Source organism: Girardinichthys multiradiatus, chromosome 24 (genome assembly GCF_021462225.1).
Source record: "Girardinichthys multiradiatus isolate DD_20200921_A chromosome 24, DD_fGirMul_XY1, whole genome shotgun sequence".
NCBI classification, from domain to species: Eukaryota; Metazoa; Chordata; class Actinopteri; order Cyprinodontiformes; family Goodeidae; genus Girardinichthys; species Girardinichthys multiradiatus.
In genome coordinates this window covers 7177239-7193448 of record NC_061816.1, presented here as the reverse complement: position 1 = coordinate 7193448, position 16210 = coordinate 7177239, and the positions used below count along the sequence as shown (strand labels likewise).

The window sequence follows — 16210 nt, the reverse complement described above, 5'->3', positions numbered from 1 at the left end:
TTTTTCTTTTTTTTTCTCCAAGCGTCATCGTCCTGCTTGGTGAAAGGAAGAAAATAACCCAAAACATTAAAATCCTCAGGCACACGTATCAAAATGAGGTGGATCTCGACTTGATGCGGTGAGGAACCAAGAAGAAGAAAAGACGAGCGTAAAAAAAAGGGGGGGAAACAGGAAGCCGACCAACCAGGGTCGGACGTTTGTTCCCCCTCCGGGTCGATTGGCCGATCATAAGCTGGACTCCTTGGGCGGGAGGTCAACGTTCGTCACCATGGTGACCACAGTGACGATCTCCTCAGGGCCGATGATGGGGGCCTGGCGCTGCATTTGGCTGATGCGCTCCTCGACGCAGCCGGCGGACAGGCGGGCCTCGGCCTCGTGGTCCCAACAGTCCTCGATGGTTTCGCAGAGCATGGCCAGACCCTGCGGGACAACAGGGGTCAGAGTTCACAGCAACATCTTCAGGGTTAACCACCAGCTTTCTGTGCTGGTTTTTCATCATCTGTTAACCATAATCACTAAAAAGACAAGAAATAAAGGCTGGAAATATTTCACACGTTGTGCTGATGAATCTATAAAACAGAACTACCGGCTCCTCTGCTTGGTGGAAGTAAATATGCTAACCACTAAGATGTGGGACAAACAACCCCTACGAGACCTTCCCACAAAAATGAGCTCAGCTCTTGATTTGTTATCATCGCTCACCGTGTGTTTCTGCCAGCAGTCTCGCAGGCAGGGCCGCAGCTTCTTGTGGACGACCACTTCCTGCATGTCCTCCAGAGACGGGTGCTGGCCCACCTCCTCCTCGAAGGGGAGCATGTACTCATCTACAGGGCCTGTTAACGATGACACAGGTTAAACACAGCTTCTCCAGCTGAAACAGACAACGGTGAGGAGAAGTTGTTCTGCTGAGGCGTCGCTCTCACCGTCTGCGGCGGTGCACCGAGACGCGAGCTCCCAGAGGACGAGGCCGAAGGCGTACATATCGATTCGCAGGAAGGAGTCACGTTGGAAGTTGATGGCGCCCTCCAGGACTTCGGGAGCCATGTATCGGCGAGTTCCAACCTGCAGGATTGAATTGAAATGGGTCAGATGATTTCAGATTTAGCAGGAAGACAGTTTAAAGTACAGGTGGAGTAAATCTCACCTGTCCGTGTGTGTCTCCGGCTGATTTTCCAGCTTCAAACTTCAGTGCCAGGCCAAAGTCAGCAATGCAGGCTGTCAGGTTATTCTTCAGCAGCACATTCTTACTCTTAATGTCCCTAAGGTGGACAAATCAGAACAAAACATGTCCTCAGAGTTCTGCAATGAGTTTGAAGGGATGGCGGTCTCTGGATAAAAGAAGTACCGGTGGGATATGGACGGCTTGTGTCCGTCCTTGTGTCCGGGGATGTCTTCGTGAAGGTAGGCCAGGCCGCGGGCCGCCGTCTGGGAGATGTGGCAGAGCTCGTTCCACGACACGACGTTGGCCTTCAGGTAGTCCGTCAAGGAGCCCTGCAGATGCAAACAGAGAGTTTCGGATCTTTAAATAACCCTCAGGAACAAGTGTTTTGATTTGTTAAGAGTTACCAGAGATAATCAAAATAATAACAGACTGAAATCACCTTCTGTGCTGTAATATTTCCCCCCAGGCTGGAAAGCTTTATCACCTACCAGCTTTTAAACTCAGAGTGAAGCCGACGAATCAGATTCAGCTTTAATCTTTGCTCATTATAATTGTTTGCTAAACCCGCAGGTTATAATCCGAAAAGGTGCATGTGCAGCATTTCTTTTCGCAGAGATCAATTTTCTGCAAGGCTTGGAGTCTATTAATTATTAACTGTCGAACACAAGAGCAGAAACACAAGAACGAAGCTGAAATATTCATATTAACGTCCATCAGATTCTTTCCTAGTCTGAGATAAGATTTGATCAAATCAAATAAGACAAATGTAAAATAAATTTAAAAATAAATCATAAAAAGATCATAATAAGACTAATAATACGATACAAAATTCCAAAACTAAAAACATTAAATATTTAAAATAAAAATGAAAAACAAAAAACAAAAAGGCAATAAAATAGTTTTTAAAATAAATAAAACATTTTATCCAGACTGTTAAAAATAACACGATAAATACGTTTTAAGTCAAATAAATAAATGAAAATATAAATAAATAAAATGAAAATATAAATAAATAAAATAAAAATATATATATGTCCAAGCAGGATCTGTTTGTTTATTATTTTCAGTTCATACACACTGAGAGTAAACTAAAAAAATTAAACTGAATAAAAATAAACAAATTAATGCACCGCAAACTAAATAAAATGTGATGTAAAACAAGCAAAGAATGAATATATTTTATTTTTAACTTCATACGCTGAGCTAAGACATACTACAAATCATAGCAAAAAAAAAAATCAAAAAATTCAAAATTTTAACAGGTTTTAAATTGATCTTTTATTTAGACAAATAAAAGATAAATAAATACAATCTTTTCTGAGGACAGTGAAACAAGTCATTGAGAAAGAAGACCTTCATCAATGCTACTTTCTAATAAATGAATGTAGATCAGTTGGTGAATAAATGTGAGATTGTGTACGTTTATAAAAACTTTGGCAACTACATTTTTGTGCCATAAAATGAACAAAAATACAACAAATGATTTTCTGTTGTCAAGGATTGATGCAGATCCAGGTAGTGACCACTAGAGGGCAGGTGGCCTCTACAAATAAAAGCCTCAGCTGGGCTTTAGGGTAAAAACCTTCCACTTGGATTTTATTGTTCTGCTTATGACAGGTTTGATTTTTTTCCCCTCAAATTAAGAGTCAATCATCTTCTCTTTGAAACCGGGATTTAATATCTGCGTTTTGATTAAAAGAGAAGATTGAAGCTCGGGGAGTTTTGCGGGAAATTTAAAGCAAGCCTTTGCATGCAGACTCGACCACACAAGGCTTCTCGGATGCATCAAATATCAAGGCATAAATCAGCTGTGAAGAAGACAGAACTGCATCCAGAAAGTCACTACTTGCAGCTCCATTTCCAAGGGCTGACATGTTTCATCGGAGCTCTGCCGTCACATCTAGAAACAGTCTTCTGTTTTTCTACATTTATTCACATAAGAGAGCCTTCCTAAGGAACACGGAGGCACTTAGAGCCCCTGATCGCAGCACAGGCGCAGACAAAAATAAAACTTCGCTCACCGTAGGGTCAACAGAGCGACCTTTGAAGCTGCAGTGAGAACTGAATCGATAACTTGAAGAAGTGTGGCTGTATGCTGACAGCGTACCTTGTCATGGTAGGCGGTGATGAGCCACAGCTCCAGATCCAGGTTGTTGTTCCTCTTCTCCACGCCGATAAACTGGAGGACATTGTCGTGCTTCATGCCGCACACGCTGTAGATCTCGTACTCGTTCTGCCAGGAGAGCTTGTCCTGTGAGCAGGGAAGAAGATGCAGGTGTTAGCTTCACTCTGCTCCCTTATCTGTAAATCTAGACCAGGTCCAGGGGAGTAATACCTGGATGGGGAAGATCTTCACTGCCACATATTCGCTCAGAAGCTGGGCCTTCCAGACGCAGCCAAAGCGCCCCCTGGCTTTCAGCTCGATGAGCTGCAGCGGTTTCTGGCCCACAACAGGGGATGGAGGTGAAGGTCCTGGATCCTGTGGAGAAACAGAAGATGATTTTGGCTCAGACAGCTTCAGTTCACAGTGAAGGTGACCAGCTCAGTGTCTCTATCGCTTCATTTCATAGTTCTGCTGTTTAGACTTGTGGGAGTTCGGTATGGGAGGCGCCTGGATTTTATCGCCATCGCCGTGAAGTTTTGTTGGCTGTGAGGACGCTGGCGACCCAGCAGGGTTTGGATTCATTCATTTCAAATTAAATCAAACCCCTGAGGGCGGCCTGAGCTTGAATTCACAGAAGCAGAGCTGAGATAGGAACCCTGCCAGCTGGACGCCACCGAGTCGCTGAGAAAAACACCCAAAGATTGCTTAGAAATCAACTGATAGAAACATTTTATTCCAGTCTCTTTGCTGAAGGAACTGAGATTTCATTCTTTGTGTTGTAGGAGCTTCATCTTTTTTTGCTTTTTTATTTCTCCAACTCAACTCACCTCCTTGGTTTAGGCTCCTGTTGACCCTCTGTTTGCTGCTGCTTTAGCTTTATTTAAGCTTCCATAACTGATGAATATTACCTTTTTATTATTAAAATATTTATATTCCACAAAAGGGAATCACAAATGTTTTTCCTTCAGATTTGGAAGCATATTCCATGCTTTTCAAGGCTCTGTGGGAACCCTGCATGAATTAAATGCTCTCCTGCAGTTCTGATGGGAGCCGTGATGTTTCCCAGCAGCCCTACAATCAGTCCTCAGCGTAGTTTTCCAGACCTCTGCCTGACCTCCACTGTTCCAGCTGACTGCCATTTAATTACATTACAAACAGAGGAAACGGCTGCATGAAAACACTTGATTATCTCCAACAGCCAACTTCTGCTTGGTGTGCGTCACATATTTTTATTTTCATAGTTGCTGGGATGAAGAATGCCCCAAATACGCTTCAAACGTCATTCTTTCAAGCACATTTTATGACCTGTGGTTTATCTTAATACATTTGTCTGATATATATATATATATATTCTGGAAGAACTCATTGTTTGTCTGCAGAACTAAAACTGTTTCAGTCCTTTAAACTATTTGTTTAAATATTGAATAATAGCGTCCTCTAGGACAAAATGTTACGTTCTTCATGATAAGAAAAAGAAAACCAATATTGGTGATTGGGAAAGAAATTAGAGATCAGAGTGTAGTTTGATTTTATGTTACAAAGTCCGCTGTAATCAAGCGTGGACTTATCTCTCTAAATACACCAAAGGATCATTGCATGACATTCAGGTCAGCCGGGCTATGAAACCCTGATATAATTTCCAATAAGAAATAGAGCATTTTAACCAGTGAAAACCAGAAGGGAATGCTTTAATAATACGCTACGAGGATGTGGGGAAAACAGTTCAGCTTTTAGATTGTAGACATGTAAAAGTTATTAAATGCCCTTTTAGCTGCAAGATAAACATTTTAACTGTTAAAAGTTACATCACGTACAGTTAAAAAGGACATCTGTTACTGATATCTATAAGATGGAAAAAAATTGTGGCTTGATTTTATGTTACAAGGCTTGCCATAAGGACCTGAAAAATCACATAGTCAAAGGTCTTGGGCTTCAGATCTACTAGGTCTAATTTAAAATGTCAATAAAAAAATCCAAAACAAATTAAACATTAAAATGTCAAGATAGTAGGCGGACAGCTACTGTTGATATTTACCAAAAATAGAAAGAAGTATGATTTGATGATATACTATTAGCAGATATGTTTACAAGTGTGAAGTCTTGTATTTTGCTCAAACTCGAGTCGCCGTCTCTGCCTATCGGGGCTTGCCGTACTGGGCTACATGTAAAATCACGGAGTTACAAGTCATATTTTATCAACTCCAGGTATCTCATAAACTCCATCATATAAAACCTTAACTTGTAAAAATTACATTAGTGCCATTGTTGATATCTTAAAATAAATAGGTTCGGGTATATTATGTATAATAAGGGCTTGCCGTAGATATAAGTTATGGGACAGTGTATCAGACTGTTTTCAAGTTTGCATGTTACTCTAAATATAAGAAAAAACACACATGAGCCATTGTGTCTGCCTCTGGCGGGTCGGGCTTCCTGCATGCGTCCAGTGTTCATGCTAATACCATTCAAACAAAAGCTAAAGCAGGGGGGAGCCGAGCGTTCCCGATCCAAAGTAGGTTAAACACAGCTGGTGATCGGGATTAGGCTGATCACTTTCACATGTGACTTCACAGAGGACGACGACGGATGCTGGAGCAGAGGCGAGATACAGTGAGGAGGAGAGGAGGGAGGGGGTTATAAAGAAGCATGCAGTGCTGGAGTCTCATTTCCGAGGGGATAAAAGGTGGAGGAGAAAGACGAGCGCATGACTGACGGCCTTTGATGCAACCAGATACGCTGCTGTAAAATCTCAGCTTGAACTCCTCGCCTCTGTCAGAAAGAAAAAAAAGCTGCTGGCCTGTAAGGATGTTCGTGTTTTCACTTGAACTGGAGCAACTTTCAAGCCCCCGAGGCCTCGATAGGATCCACTCAGAGACAGAGATAATATATCAGGAGAGCACGCTTGTCAAGCCGAGTCTGTTTCCTAACATCCCATTTAAAAAACCCATTTCAGCTACAGATTCAAACCAAAGAGATTTAATAGATAGCAACAACTCCTTCCTATGAGCCGTCTTTGGCTGTCAGAGGAATAAAAGGAGGATTTCAGGCCCATAGGACGTCAGATTTATTCACCGCTGAAGTTTGGCAGCAAACCTCCTGCTTACTAACAGCCAAACTGCACACGAAGTTAAAAAGAGAGAGATCAGAGTTTATACGCCATGTCCTGACAGGATCACCGAAGCAAGCTGAGTGGCATTAATGCGGGAGAGTTTATTGGTTTGATTTTTATCAAGAGGAAATTTTACAGTTGGTCATGAACTTTAGCCTTTGAATAAAGTGCACAAGAGTGCCAAAAAAAGAGAGACAGACTTTTAACTCTACCTCTGCCACAGCAGGGAGGAAAGTGTAAAAACGGACCTCTTGTATTTTTATAGAAAGGACACAGCGGGGAGCGAGTGCAAGCTCTTAGTGAGCGCGAGGGTGAACGGAGGATTTCAATGTTTATTTAAGCTAGCAGAGAGCTGTGAGGCAGACCTGCTGTCTGCATGGCGCTTTCACACCAAACACAGGCCAAATCAGGCTGACCCACCGTGCTGCGCAGGTTGGGTTTCACAGCAACCTCCACGGTCCCACGCTCCAAACTACTAAAACATCTCCGCAGTCATGCTTAGCTTACCAAAAATAAGGACTCGGTGTTGCTCTACATCTGTTTCCGATGGTGTTTTCTAAATCTGAAGCGTTTATACACAAGGAGGTGTGTGAGGTTTCCCTCTTTTAACTGGTCTTCCATCATGTTTTCATCCAGATGGGATTGCTGTGATGACAGGTCATCATTACAAAGACTCATCAGATCAGAAAGTCACGCAACGCCAGATGCGGTTAATGGTCATATTTTTCTCATAATGCAAACAAAACATGTGCGTATATCTCATGGCTTCATCTTGACATCAAACATCCTCCTTTTTCATCTTTAGATTCCCTTTTTAAGTGGGATCTTTAGAAACCTTCATGTAGTTCTCAGTCTCAGGTTGATTGGAGGAAACTGCTGGTTTAACATTACATTTTTGTTAAAATCTCAACTTTAAATCAACAGAATATAATCCTAAGCCTAACTTTAATGCTCTTCTGTCAAATAAATTCTTTCTTTATGAAGCTACGGTGTTTTTTTCATTTCCAAACCAACTAGGGCCTATATGAAGAAGTGAATCTGTAATGAACCAGATTTTTTTGCAAAGCTAAATTCAATTTTATTAACAAACACATGTGTGAATTACTGCCAGAGCTATAGCATCAAGAAACCACTTCTATAGTACCTGTCCGACAACATGAAGTAAGCTAAAAGGCCTCAAACAGTAAGGCAACATGCACCGATTTACGAAGAAATTTAAAAACAGATCAAGTTTGGTTGGCCCACCAAAACTACTCCACGAGGGGATCAACGACTCATCCAGGAGGTCATAACAGAACCCAGAACTACATCTAAAGCTCTGCAGGCCTCACCGCCTCAGTTAAAGTCATAATGTCCTGTGGTGAGATTTTATGAAACACAAACTATCAGACTAATAATCAAACAATTCAACACGGTAGCCGTCTCTGGGTCTTACGCATTCGGCAGCCGTACTGAATTTAAAGGTCACAGTTGTTCAAAGAGTAAAAAAAGTGCAGATTTTTCCAACTGGATTCTAAAATTTCTAGTTTCAAGAATAATTTGAATCCGGCAGAAAAGGTCGGAGTTCGCGTGTTGTGCTTTTAAAAGTCCAAGCATCATGACAGAGGAGTAATAAATGGTAATCTACTGATTATTTGAAAGGTTCAATCCATGATGTTTTAACTTATATAAACAACTAAATTCAGCTTGAAATCAGTTTAGTCTGTCCCATTAAGGCCACTCCAGAGAGTTTATCTGGATTTCTCTCAGTAAAATGAGCTGGAAATACTTTTGACTGCACAGCTTGGAAGCAACAAGCACAGAGGAGACAGCTTTATAGGTCCAGGAGGACCTTAATAAGAGACGAGAGGAACCGGAAAGGTACACCTCCTGTCAATGAAAATGGGTCAAGGCTTGGTACTCCTGGACTCCCCCTTTGTGCCACTTTTAAAAATATCTTTTCCCCAAACATTCCTGTCATTTTATTCGCCTAATAATCAAGGAGTTGAGGAATGTAAGTGTCGTTAAAGTCCTTCTAGGGCTACTTGACTTCCCAAAAGCATAACAGTGAGGAAGGCCAGCGCTGCAATGCTTCCTGGCTGGATTATAATAATAATTAGTCAATTCATACAAGTGCTACCAGGAGAAATTCCTATTAATCGAGTGCACCAATGAGATGTGGGAAACAGTAATGATCCATGAAGGTGCTAAAATAGCATCATTAAGCCTGATGGTAAATTCCTGCTCAGTTGCTATACTGTAAGCAGCTCCGTTTCCGATTTTCTGCTCCTGAGCCAAGGTTCTTGTCTTGCCTTTGCTTCTAGAAACCGTCATCTGTCTGTGGGGCTACAGCCTCGGCCCGACCCGGCCGGTGAATCACTGGATCGGTGTCTGATCGCAAGGCGCCAAGGCCGTCAAAGGGCGCGGATTACACGTAGTCAGCAGAACACAGGAAACAGGAAAACAGAAACTGCTGCTTCGCACCGTTCTTCCCAACCGTTAACCGGCTCCTGTGGCCGGGTCAGGTTACAGGAAAACGACTCCTTCAGGCTTCGTGTGAATCACCCAGTTTGGGTTTTAATGCAGACGAGGATGTAAAAATAAATCAAAACATCAGGCCTGATGTTTTCTTTTTTTTTAAACACACATTTGGTGGAGGCTTTTTTCCAAAGAAAAGTAGCTAACCTGCCTCTGGTGTCTGCAGACACATTTGGACCTAAATATTTACTGAAAGATTTCCTATTCTGCTTCTGTCCTCTGAGATGTCCGGTTTACCGCAGAAGAAGCTGCAAGTGCTTAAAAATGGGTCACATGACAAACATCAACACAAGTATAATCATTTAAAAACCAGGGGCTGCATTCAAAGCCGTGTTTTGGCTACTTTCCTGCATGCACAAAGCAAAAACAAGACATCCATTCATGCAATTAATCCAGGCAGGGGGGAAAAGAAAGTGGTGTGAGCCGGAGTAAGCAAGGCGGTGTTGGACAAAGCAAACCAAGCGGTGGTGCAGGACTGAGGTGGAGAGGTCAGGACCGTAACCCAAAAGAACGTCAGTTAAACTGCTCTTACCTCTACCATAATATGAAAGGCGTGCTTGTTGGAAAAGGAGCATAAGAAAGCAAAGAGGAGAGGATTACTGCTGCGTTTTGTCTGTTAGTGGATGAAGCAGAGGCAGGTTAAACGGAGGCTGAGATGCTCCCTCTCGTCACATCAGAACTTCAGAGGTTTGATTCTGGAAACGCTGAGAGAAACCCCACATGGACCAGCCGAGGCGTCGCAGTTTAGCAGCAGATTTAGCAACTGAAAGTTAGCTTCAATGAAGGATGGAAACCCAACAAGCATGAATGTTTCACAGATGACATAAAATGCATTTCAAAGCACCCTTCGTCTTAAACATGCACACATCGTAAAATCCTGGAAAAGCTACTGGAACCTAGTCAGATGAGACCAGAATTTAATACCATGTGTGGACATTATCCAGACCATGGTGAAACATGGTGGTGTGATTTATGTGCTGAATAGGCATGTTAAGCGTGTTTGATTTTACATCTAAGCGGGCTGGATGTGTTCTAGGGGCCGTAAATCACCCAGGTCTGGTTCAGATCAAAGCATACTCATGTGTTAAAAAGGCCTAGTCAAAGTCCAGACCTTCCAGTTTACAGATCTCCCCGAGTTTGGGCTGTTTTGCTAATCAGTAGGGGTAAACATCTCCACCTTTAAGACACCAAATCTGATATATGTAACATATCTATCTTAAATTCATGGGGGCTGAATACAAATGCATGGCACATTTTAGGGATAAAACTATTCATTCTTTTCCTTTCATGGTAAAATGATGTACTACAGTGTGTTGGTCTATCAAACAAAATCTGAATAAAATGCAGCGAAGTCACTGGCTATAAGGTGACACAATGCGGAAAAGATGAAGGGGTGTGAATACTTTTTACAGACTTTGAGACAATAAAACCCAGTTAAAAAAATAAAAGTGAATACATCCAAAACAACACAAGTCGTTTGCTGACTGACTGTCAAGGTAAACAACAACATGTCTGATGTGCGACTGCAAGGCTAAAGTTCCTTAAGATGTGAGAATAAACAAAAATAAACAGATGAATTCATGTGTTGTCAAGATTGCCTTCTAATTATAAACGGCAATAAGGAACAATAGACGGAGCAGCTCAGACACCTAGAATCTCCTACACAAAAGGTTGGTTCTGGAAGGCTCCACCCGGCCAAAAAAGATCCAGGTAGTTTTAGAAAACAGATTTCAGTCAGGAATGATTAAGACATGAAAAACTAAGCTGAGCCTTGTGTTTGAGTGCTGAAGGCCTGTGCAGCTCTGTGTACTCAATCACAATCAATTCCAGTTTGCCTCCACTTGGCACAGAGGCGTGAATAATGGAGGTTTGGTGGCAGGAAATACGCTTCATGCCGGAGCAGAATCATGACGACACTACAGCTTCATACAACTGCTGTGCATCTTTTCTGTGCATTTCCTCCTGGATTTGATGCTGTTGAGGCCTGCAGAGCCTATAAATTAAATGTGCGCTGAAGAAAAGCCAACACGCTTTTCCTTCGCTCTTTTTGCAACGTGATAAATCAGCCTTCATCTTTATTAAGTCCACCTCCAGCCTGACCCCAAGTACATTTCACAGATATAAGAGGAGACGCTGCAGGAGCTCAGTTTGCTTTCTGTCGCTGTTTCTCTCCAGCACACGACTCTAAACCTGATCTGAAATCAAACAGTACTGGTCTAATGGAGAGAAGAAACAAAATGCATAAAAGTATTAAAACAGATGATCTACACTGAACGGTACATGTATGCATTAAGGAACAAATGTCCTTGTTTAAAAACAAACGAGTCAAAGGTAATTCCCAATCTCTCGCAGAAGAGGACGCCAACTTGTGTTTTTCTGTGCCACAACAGAAAAGGAGTAGATGAAGATATTATCGTAAGCGCTCCGCACCAAAGCAATGTAAAAATGGCTGGAAATGACGACGTTGGCTAACTTTTGACTTTTACACACAATATTTCCCAATTTTAGCCAAGACATGTATGAAGACATTTTTTGAGTGTGTTTTTAACCTAAAAAAGTTCAATAAGTACAAACCGAGAGAAAGTAGCTCAAATGTAACGTTAAAAGCTGTAATTAAGAAATGAAATGTAAATACACACTTAAAGATCTGTTAGCATTACCTACATTCCTAAGATATACAAATTTGACCCAAAAATGCTAAAACTGAGAAACAAAAAAGGTCTTAAGATAAAAAAAACAAAACATGAAGAGAAACTCCAGGTGGACGCAAAACATCCTAAAAAGATGCAACATAATACATTTGAACCAATCTGATGCTAAATGTTTTTCAAAGAAAACAAAGTAGGGGAAGTGAGGTCTAAAATGAACTCAAAATGATCAGAGCTAATTGGGACAGAAAAATGAACAAAACAAAAACCCCCAATAAATCAAAGAAAATGTAAAAAAAACAATGTATCATAAATTAGAGCTTTAGTCCTTGACGACAGTTGCTTTGTATTAATGCAGGAAAAAAACATCAATAATCCTTCCACATGGCTCAATTAATACCAAGAGGGCCTTCCCATCTGCACCGGATGCTTTAAATCCAACACGTGTGGTCAATCTGTTGCCGTCACATTAAAAATACATGACTAAGTGCAGCGCATTATGCCCCTGCGACTGCATTATCGGCAGCCCTAGTCATGACCGAGCAAAAAAATAAAATAAAAAATGAAACAAAGTTCCAATAAACAGATCTGGGTTTTTGACGGATTCCCTGACTCGCTGCAAGACGATACGCGACATGATGGGAGAAGTCGGCAGTGAACGGTTTGGATTTCATCTCTCGAACAGAAGCAGAGAGTCTGTAAAGAAGATCAATGCTCTCAAAACTGCTAAAAAAATATACTATGAAAAGAGGAAAGTTTTTAATGAAGCAGCTTGAATTCCCAATGAGCTGATTTTAAACACATTGCTGCATTTGTGACCTCCTTTTCCTTCCCTGCTGCTCTCATACACCTACTCCTTTATGCAATAATCCACTTCAACCCGATTACAGACGCCCAGCATGACTTCATTTGCTCCACGCTGGCTAATATATTTCATTTTATCCACCCATTGCTGAGAGAATCTGTAACATATCGCCGTTCGACATGTTACCCGTTTATTTTTTCCCTCTCATTTATCCGTTTCCAGGTAAAAATGCTCAGAAAGCCTCTTACGCTTCTTGTTTTTCCGATGCACATCAGCTTTGTTTCCAGATTGCATTGTGTAACTGTCTTTTTATCTCTCTCCTGCAAAGCTTTGGCGCTCTGCAAATACAATAAGTGAGTGGAGAGAACTGCATGTCTCTCTTCGCTCCCTTCCTCCCTCCCCCGCACTCCCACCCACCCACTCACCCACCACCTCCATCCTCGGAGGCAGAGCTGCAAGCTTTTCTCTGTGTTTAGTTTTGTTTGCCTATATAAAGCCTCATCAATAATGCAGAGGCCCCTGACTCCTCTTCCATACGCTGGAAAGCTCTGCTTCTCTTCCCCTCGCTGCCGAGCAGCCGAGAATATAGCTCTGCTGCAGTCGACTCAAAACAAGCCTCGGATTTGCAGAAGCTACATTGATCAGGAATTTCGGGGGATAGGTTTGTTTGTCTGAAATGTTTTCAAGGCTCATAAAGGCGTTAGAAACGTTCAGAAGACTACGCAAGAGTTTTTATATTAAAGTGAAATTGAGGAATGAAAGGTGAGTGAGATGAAGGTGACAACGCTTTGATTTCTCGTTATTTGGTTGGTATTTGTGTTCAGTTCAACGTTGGAGAGGAAGCGGGTCGCTGTGAAAGAGCCTCTTAAATAAATAGACAGAGCCCACTGAAAAAGCAAATATCGGAAAGTTCACACAAGGTTCCCACACGAGAAATTTAGAAGCTTTTTCATAGATTTCTAAGATATTCAAGCAGAGTCATCTTAAAGAAACTGTTGAAAATTCAACAGAATGTAAAACCACTTCCTGCTTTAATAATCTGAGGTAGCTCCAAGCAGTGATCCTGCTCTCGTTGTGGAAGACATTTGGCTCGTTCTTTAAATCGCATCTTCTGCGCGTACAGGAACCAGTTTGGACCAAACTTCAGCTGCCTGACAGATGGCCTTACATTTGACTCCACAACACTTATACAAGCCCATATCATCACCCCTCCACCATCGTGCTTGAGCTGCTCTAATCCCTGTTTTAGTGTTTACCTCCAAGCTTTCTTCTTGAAGCCCTCAAGATCTATTTCCTGGAAAGGACAAATGTGGACCTGAGCGGGTTTACATTCCCTCAGTGTTAGCTGTTAGTAGGTGAAGGTAGAGTAACCATGGGTGAATATACAGAAGGAGAAACTCAGACCTGCCCCACTGACTGACAGGTGAGCTCAGGAAGCAGCAGAGGACCAACAGAGACTTACATGTGTGGGGACGAGCGCCGCAGGGTAGGCCAGTTTGTGGTGCCTCCACATCCAGAAGGAGAAGAGGACGACGCCGGCCAGGCCTATGATGGGAACCAGGGAGTACAGCAGGGTGCTAAAGAGCGGCGGCTTTGGGGAGAACGGGTTGGAGGTGGCTGCAGGGAGAAACAGGAAGTGGTTGGAACAGAGGAATGAACAAAACTGAAGCAAGGAAATGCATCCGATTGGCCTGACATTGAGCTAACATCATCTCTGTAGGCAGCACACTAACACGAGCTTGTTGCTGCTGTGCTTAGAGATCATACCAGAGCACGCACACGCACACACACACACACACACGCACACACGCACACGCACGCACACACACACACACGCACACACACACGTGGGATGGGATTAGCGAACCCATCTCGTGACATAACGTAATCCTGCAGCCAAAAATACCAGGGCTCTCTGCACTGTCCGACTCTGCAGCGGTGACGCCTGCCGGCTCAGCCCGTCCTCCCCGTAACAAGCTGCCTCCGTTTGATTCAGCAGCCGTCCACCGCCGGCGAAGGGGGAGGGCGGGCTTCACCATTTGCTCTGCGGGCCTCTTGGGCTGCTTGCAAGGAGTTTTTTTACACAACAGGCTGTCTGCAGGTTTCTTTCCGTCAAATCCAAAGCAATGCGAGCAGACAGATGAGCCTGTTGGCTGTAAAATGATAAGTGCAAGGACATCGGAGGCGCCACTGTTGGAGAACACACTGCTACAGACAGACGTACACAAATTTGTACATGCTGAAAACTCCTATTATTTCATTACTTACAAATACAGCCTGGATCTGGTCTTTTTGCTCATGCTTTTCAGTGTAGCAGTAGCCTTCGAGCTCTCAGATTTGCAGGAAAAAGCTGGTGTTGAAAGGTGCAAACATCACATATTTAACAGCAAAAGGCTAAAACGTCTTATACCTGCTCACTCAGCCTGAAGATCTACTTTCATACTTTAAGACAGTCTAAAATTACACCTACACACCTAGAAACATTTGGGTAAAGTCTCTAACCTTTCACGTTGACAACATGCCTTCAGCCATCTCGCTGTTAATTAGAGGTGAGACTGAAGATCTACTTATTACAAGGTGTCACGGAAAGGAACATGTCCCTCAGCATGATGCTGCCACCACCACCGTGTTTGACAGCTGATACCGTGACCCTAGTTTTAAAAGCCTTGGCTTCACCTCGACTCATCCACTAAATTGATTCTCAATGCGTTTTATCTAAACTAATCAGATGGAAGGAAAATTTGTTACGATGTTCAGGACAAACCTGGCAATACTCAAAGCCCAAGCCAGGTTAACTGTCCCAAAGAAACGTCTAAGTAAGTGATTAAAACAAGCTAACTTTAGGCATCTGGAATGGCTTTCCTAGAGTGGACTACACCTAAATGTTGGGTGTTTGGCACAGAACTACTCTAATTGGAGGCAATTATCCAGTCGGAAATGCTAGAAGCCTAATTTCTAATTGTAAAAACCACACAAGTAATTGGCTGTAAAATCCTTCCACACTGGAAAACATTGGTTCACATAAATTAATACAAGTTCTTTTTTGAACATCCCTTGTGCTGTACAAACCCAGTTTACAATCTTTAATGTGGATTTTTAATCACCAAGCATCTCCTTGACTCCTTTCTACTCCAAATCTGGTTCTCAACATCATACAGACATTAGAAAGCTGTACGTACTGTAGGCGGTGGAATGGGTCGTGTCATTCGTCGGTTGCGTGTCGGGGACGTACATGAACCTCTCGTTGCACATGTTGCCTTCACAGCAGCAGAAGAAAACCTCAGGGCTCACCTTCCTCTCCACACACTCGCTGCTGCAGAGGACATTAAGGTAGGAATTAGAAACACAAACACACACACAGAGCTACATGCGGAGACACTTTTATTATTCAAAGTGCATCGAACATAAAAGATGTGATGCTGTGCAAAAAGCACGAACGTGCACTGATACACACTCCTCTCTCTTCTTTTCATTCCCTCACAGCCACAGAGGACAACGAAACAACATTTATTAAATAACTCCTACGTGAAGCCAATATGTGCACACACACACACACACACACACACACACACACACACAATATTTCACTCTCAGAGTCATCAGATAAAAGCCAAAGGAAGTGGCAGCCGCCCTCGACTTGCTCTCCACTCTCCAGGGAGGCCAGCCGGCGCCGTCTGAACCGAGGTACCCGAACGGAGCGGGATGCAGATCTGACTGCAACTTTATCGTTTGGGAATCAAAGGAAAACACACCAGCTTCATGTTCTAGTGAGCAGGAAACTCTGAAGACATGCTTCATTAGGAGCTGCGTTTTTAGACTATTTAGACGTTGAATCAGTTTCATATCGAAAGCTTGTTATTTATGT

The 16210-nt window shown here is 42.6% G+C and overlaps 1 protein-coding gene across 2 annotated transcripts in view; it reads right to left on the bottom strand.

Annotated features, from left to right (window-relative positions):
* The window catches only part of LOC124861389 (activin receptor type-2A-like), a 43208-nt gene continuing 26998 nt past the window's right edge, over positions 1-16210 (bottom strand). Inside the window, exons 3-12 of one of the 2 annotated variants that reach the window (XM_047355099.1) lie at positions 15525-15658; positions 13808-13962; positions 9425-9448; positions 3498-3641; positions 3270-3413; positions 1346-1491; positions 1145-1259; positions 924-1062; positions 703-833; positions 1-420 (exon numbers count right to left, since the gene is read on the bottom strand). In XM_047355099.1, the coding sequence (XP_047211055.1) occupies positions 226-420; positions 703-833; positions 924-1062; positions 1145-1259; positions 1346-1491; positions 3270-3413; positions 3498-3641; positions 9425-9448; positions 13808-13962; positions 15525-15658 (1327 nt within the window). In that variant the 3' untranslated portion in view covers positions 1-225. The remainder of the gene's footprint in view (positions 421-702; positions 834-923; positions 1063-1144; positions 1260-1345; positions 1492-3269; positions 3414-3497; positions 3642-9424; positions 9449-13807; positions 13963-15524; positions 15659-16210) is intronic. The other variant, XM_047355100.1, reaches the window with a different exon arrangement.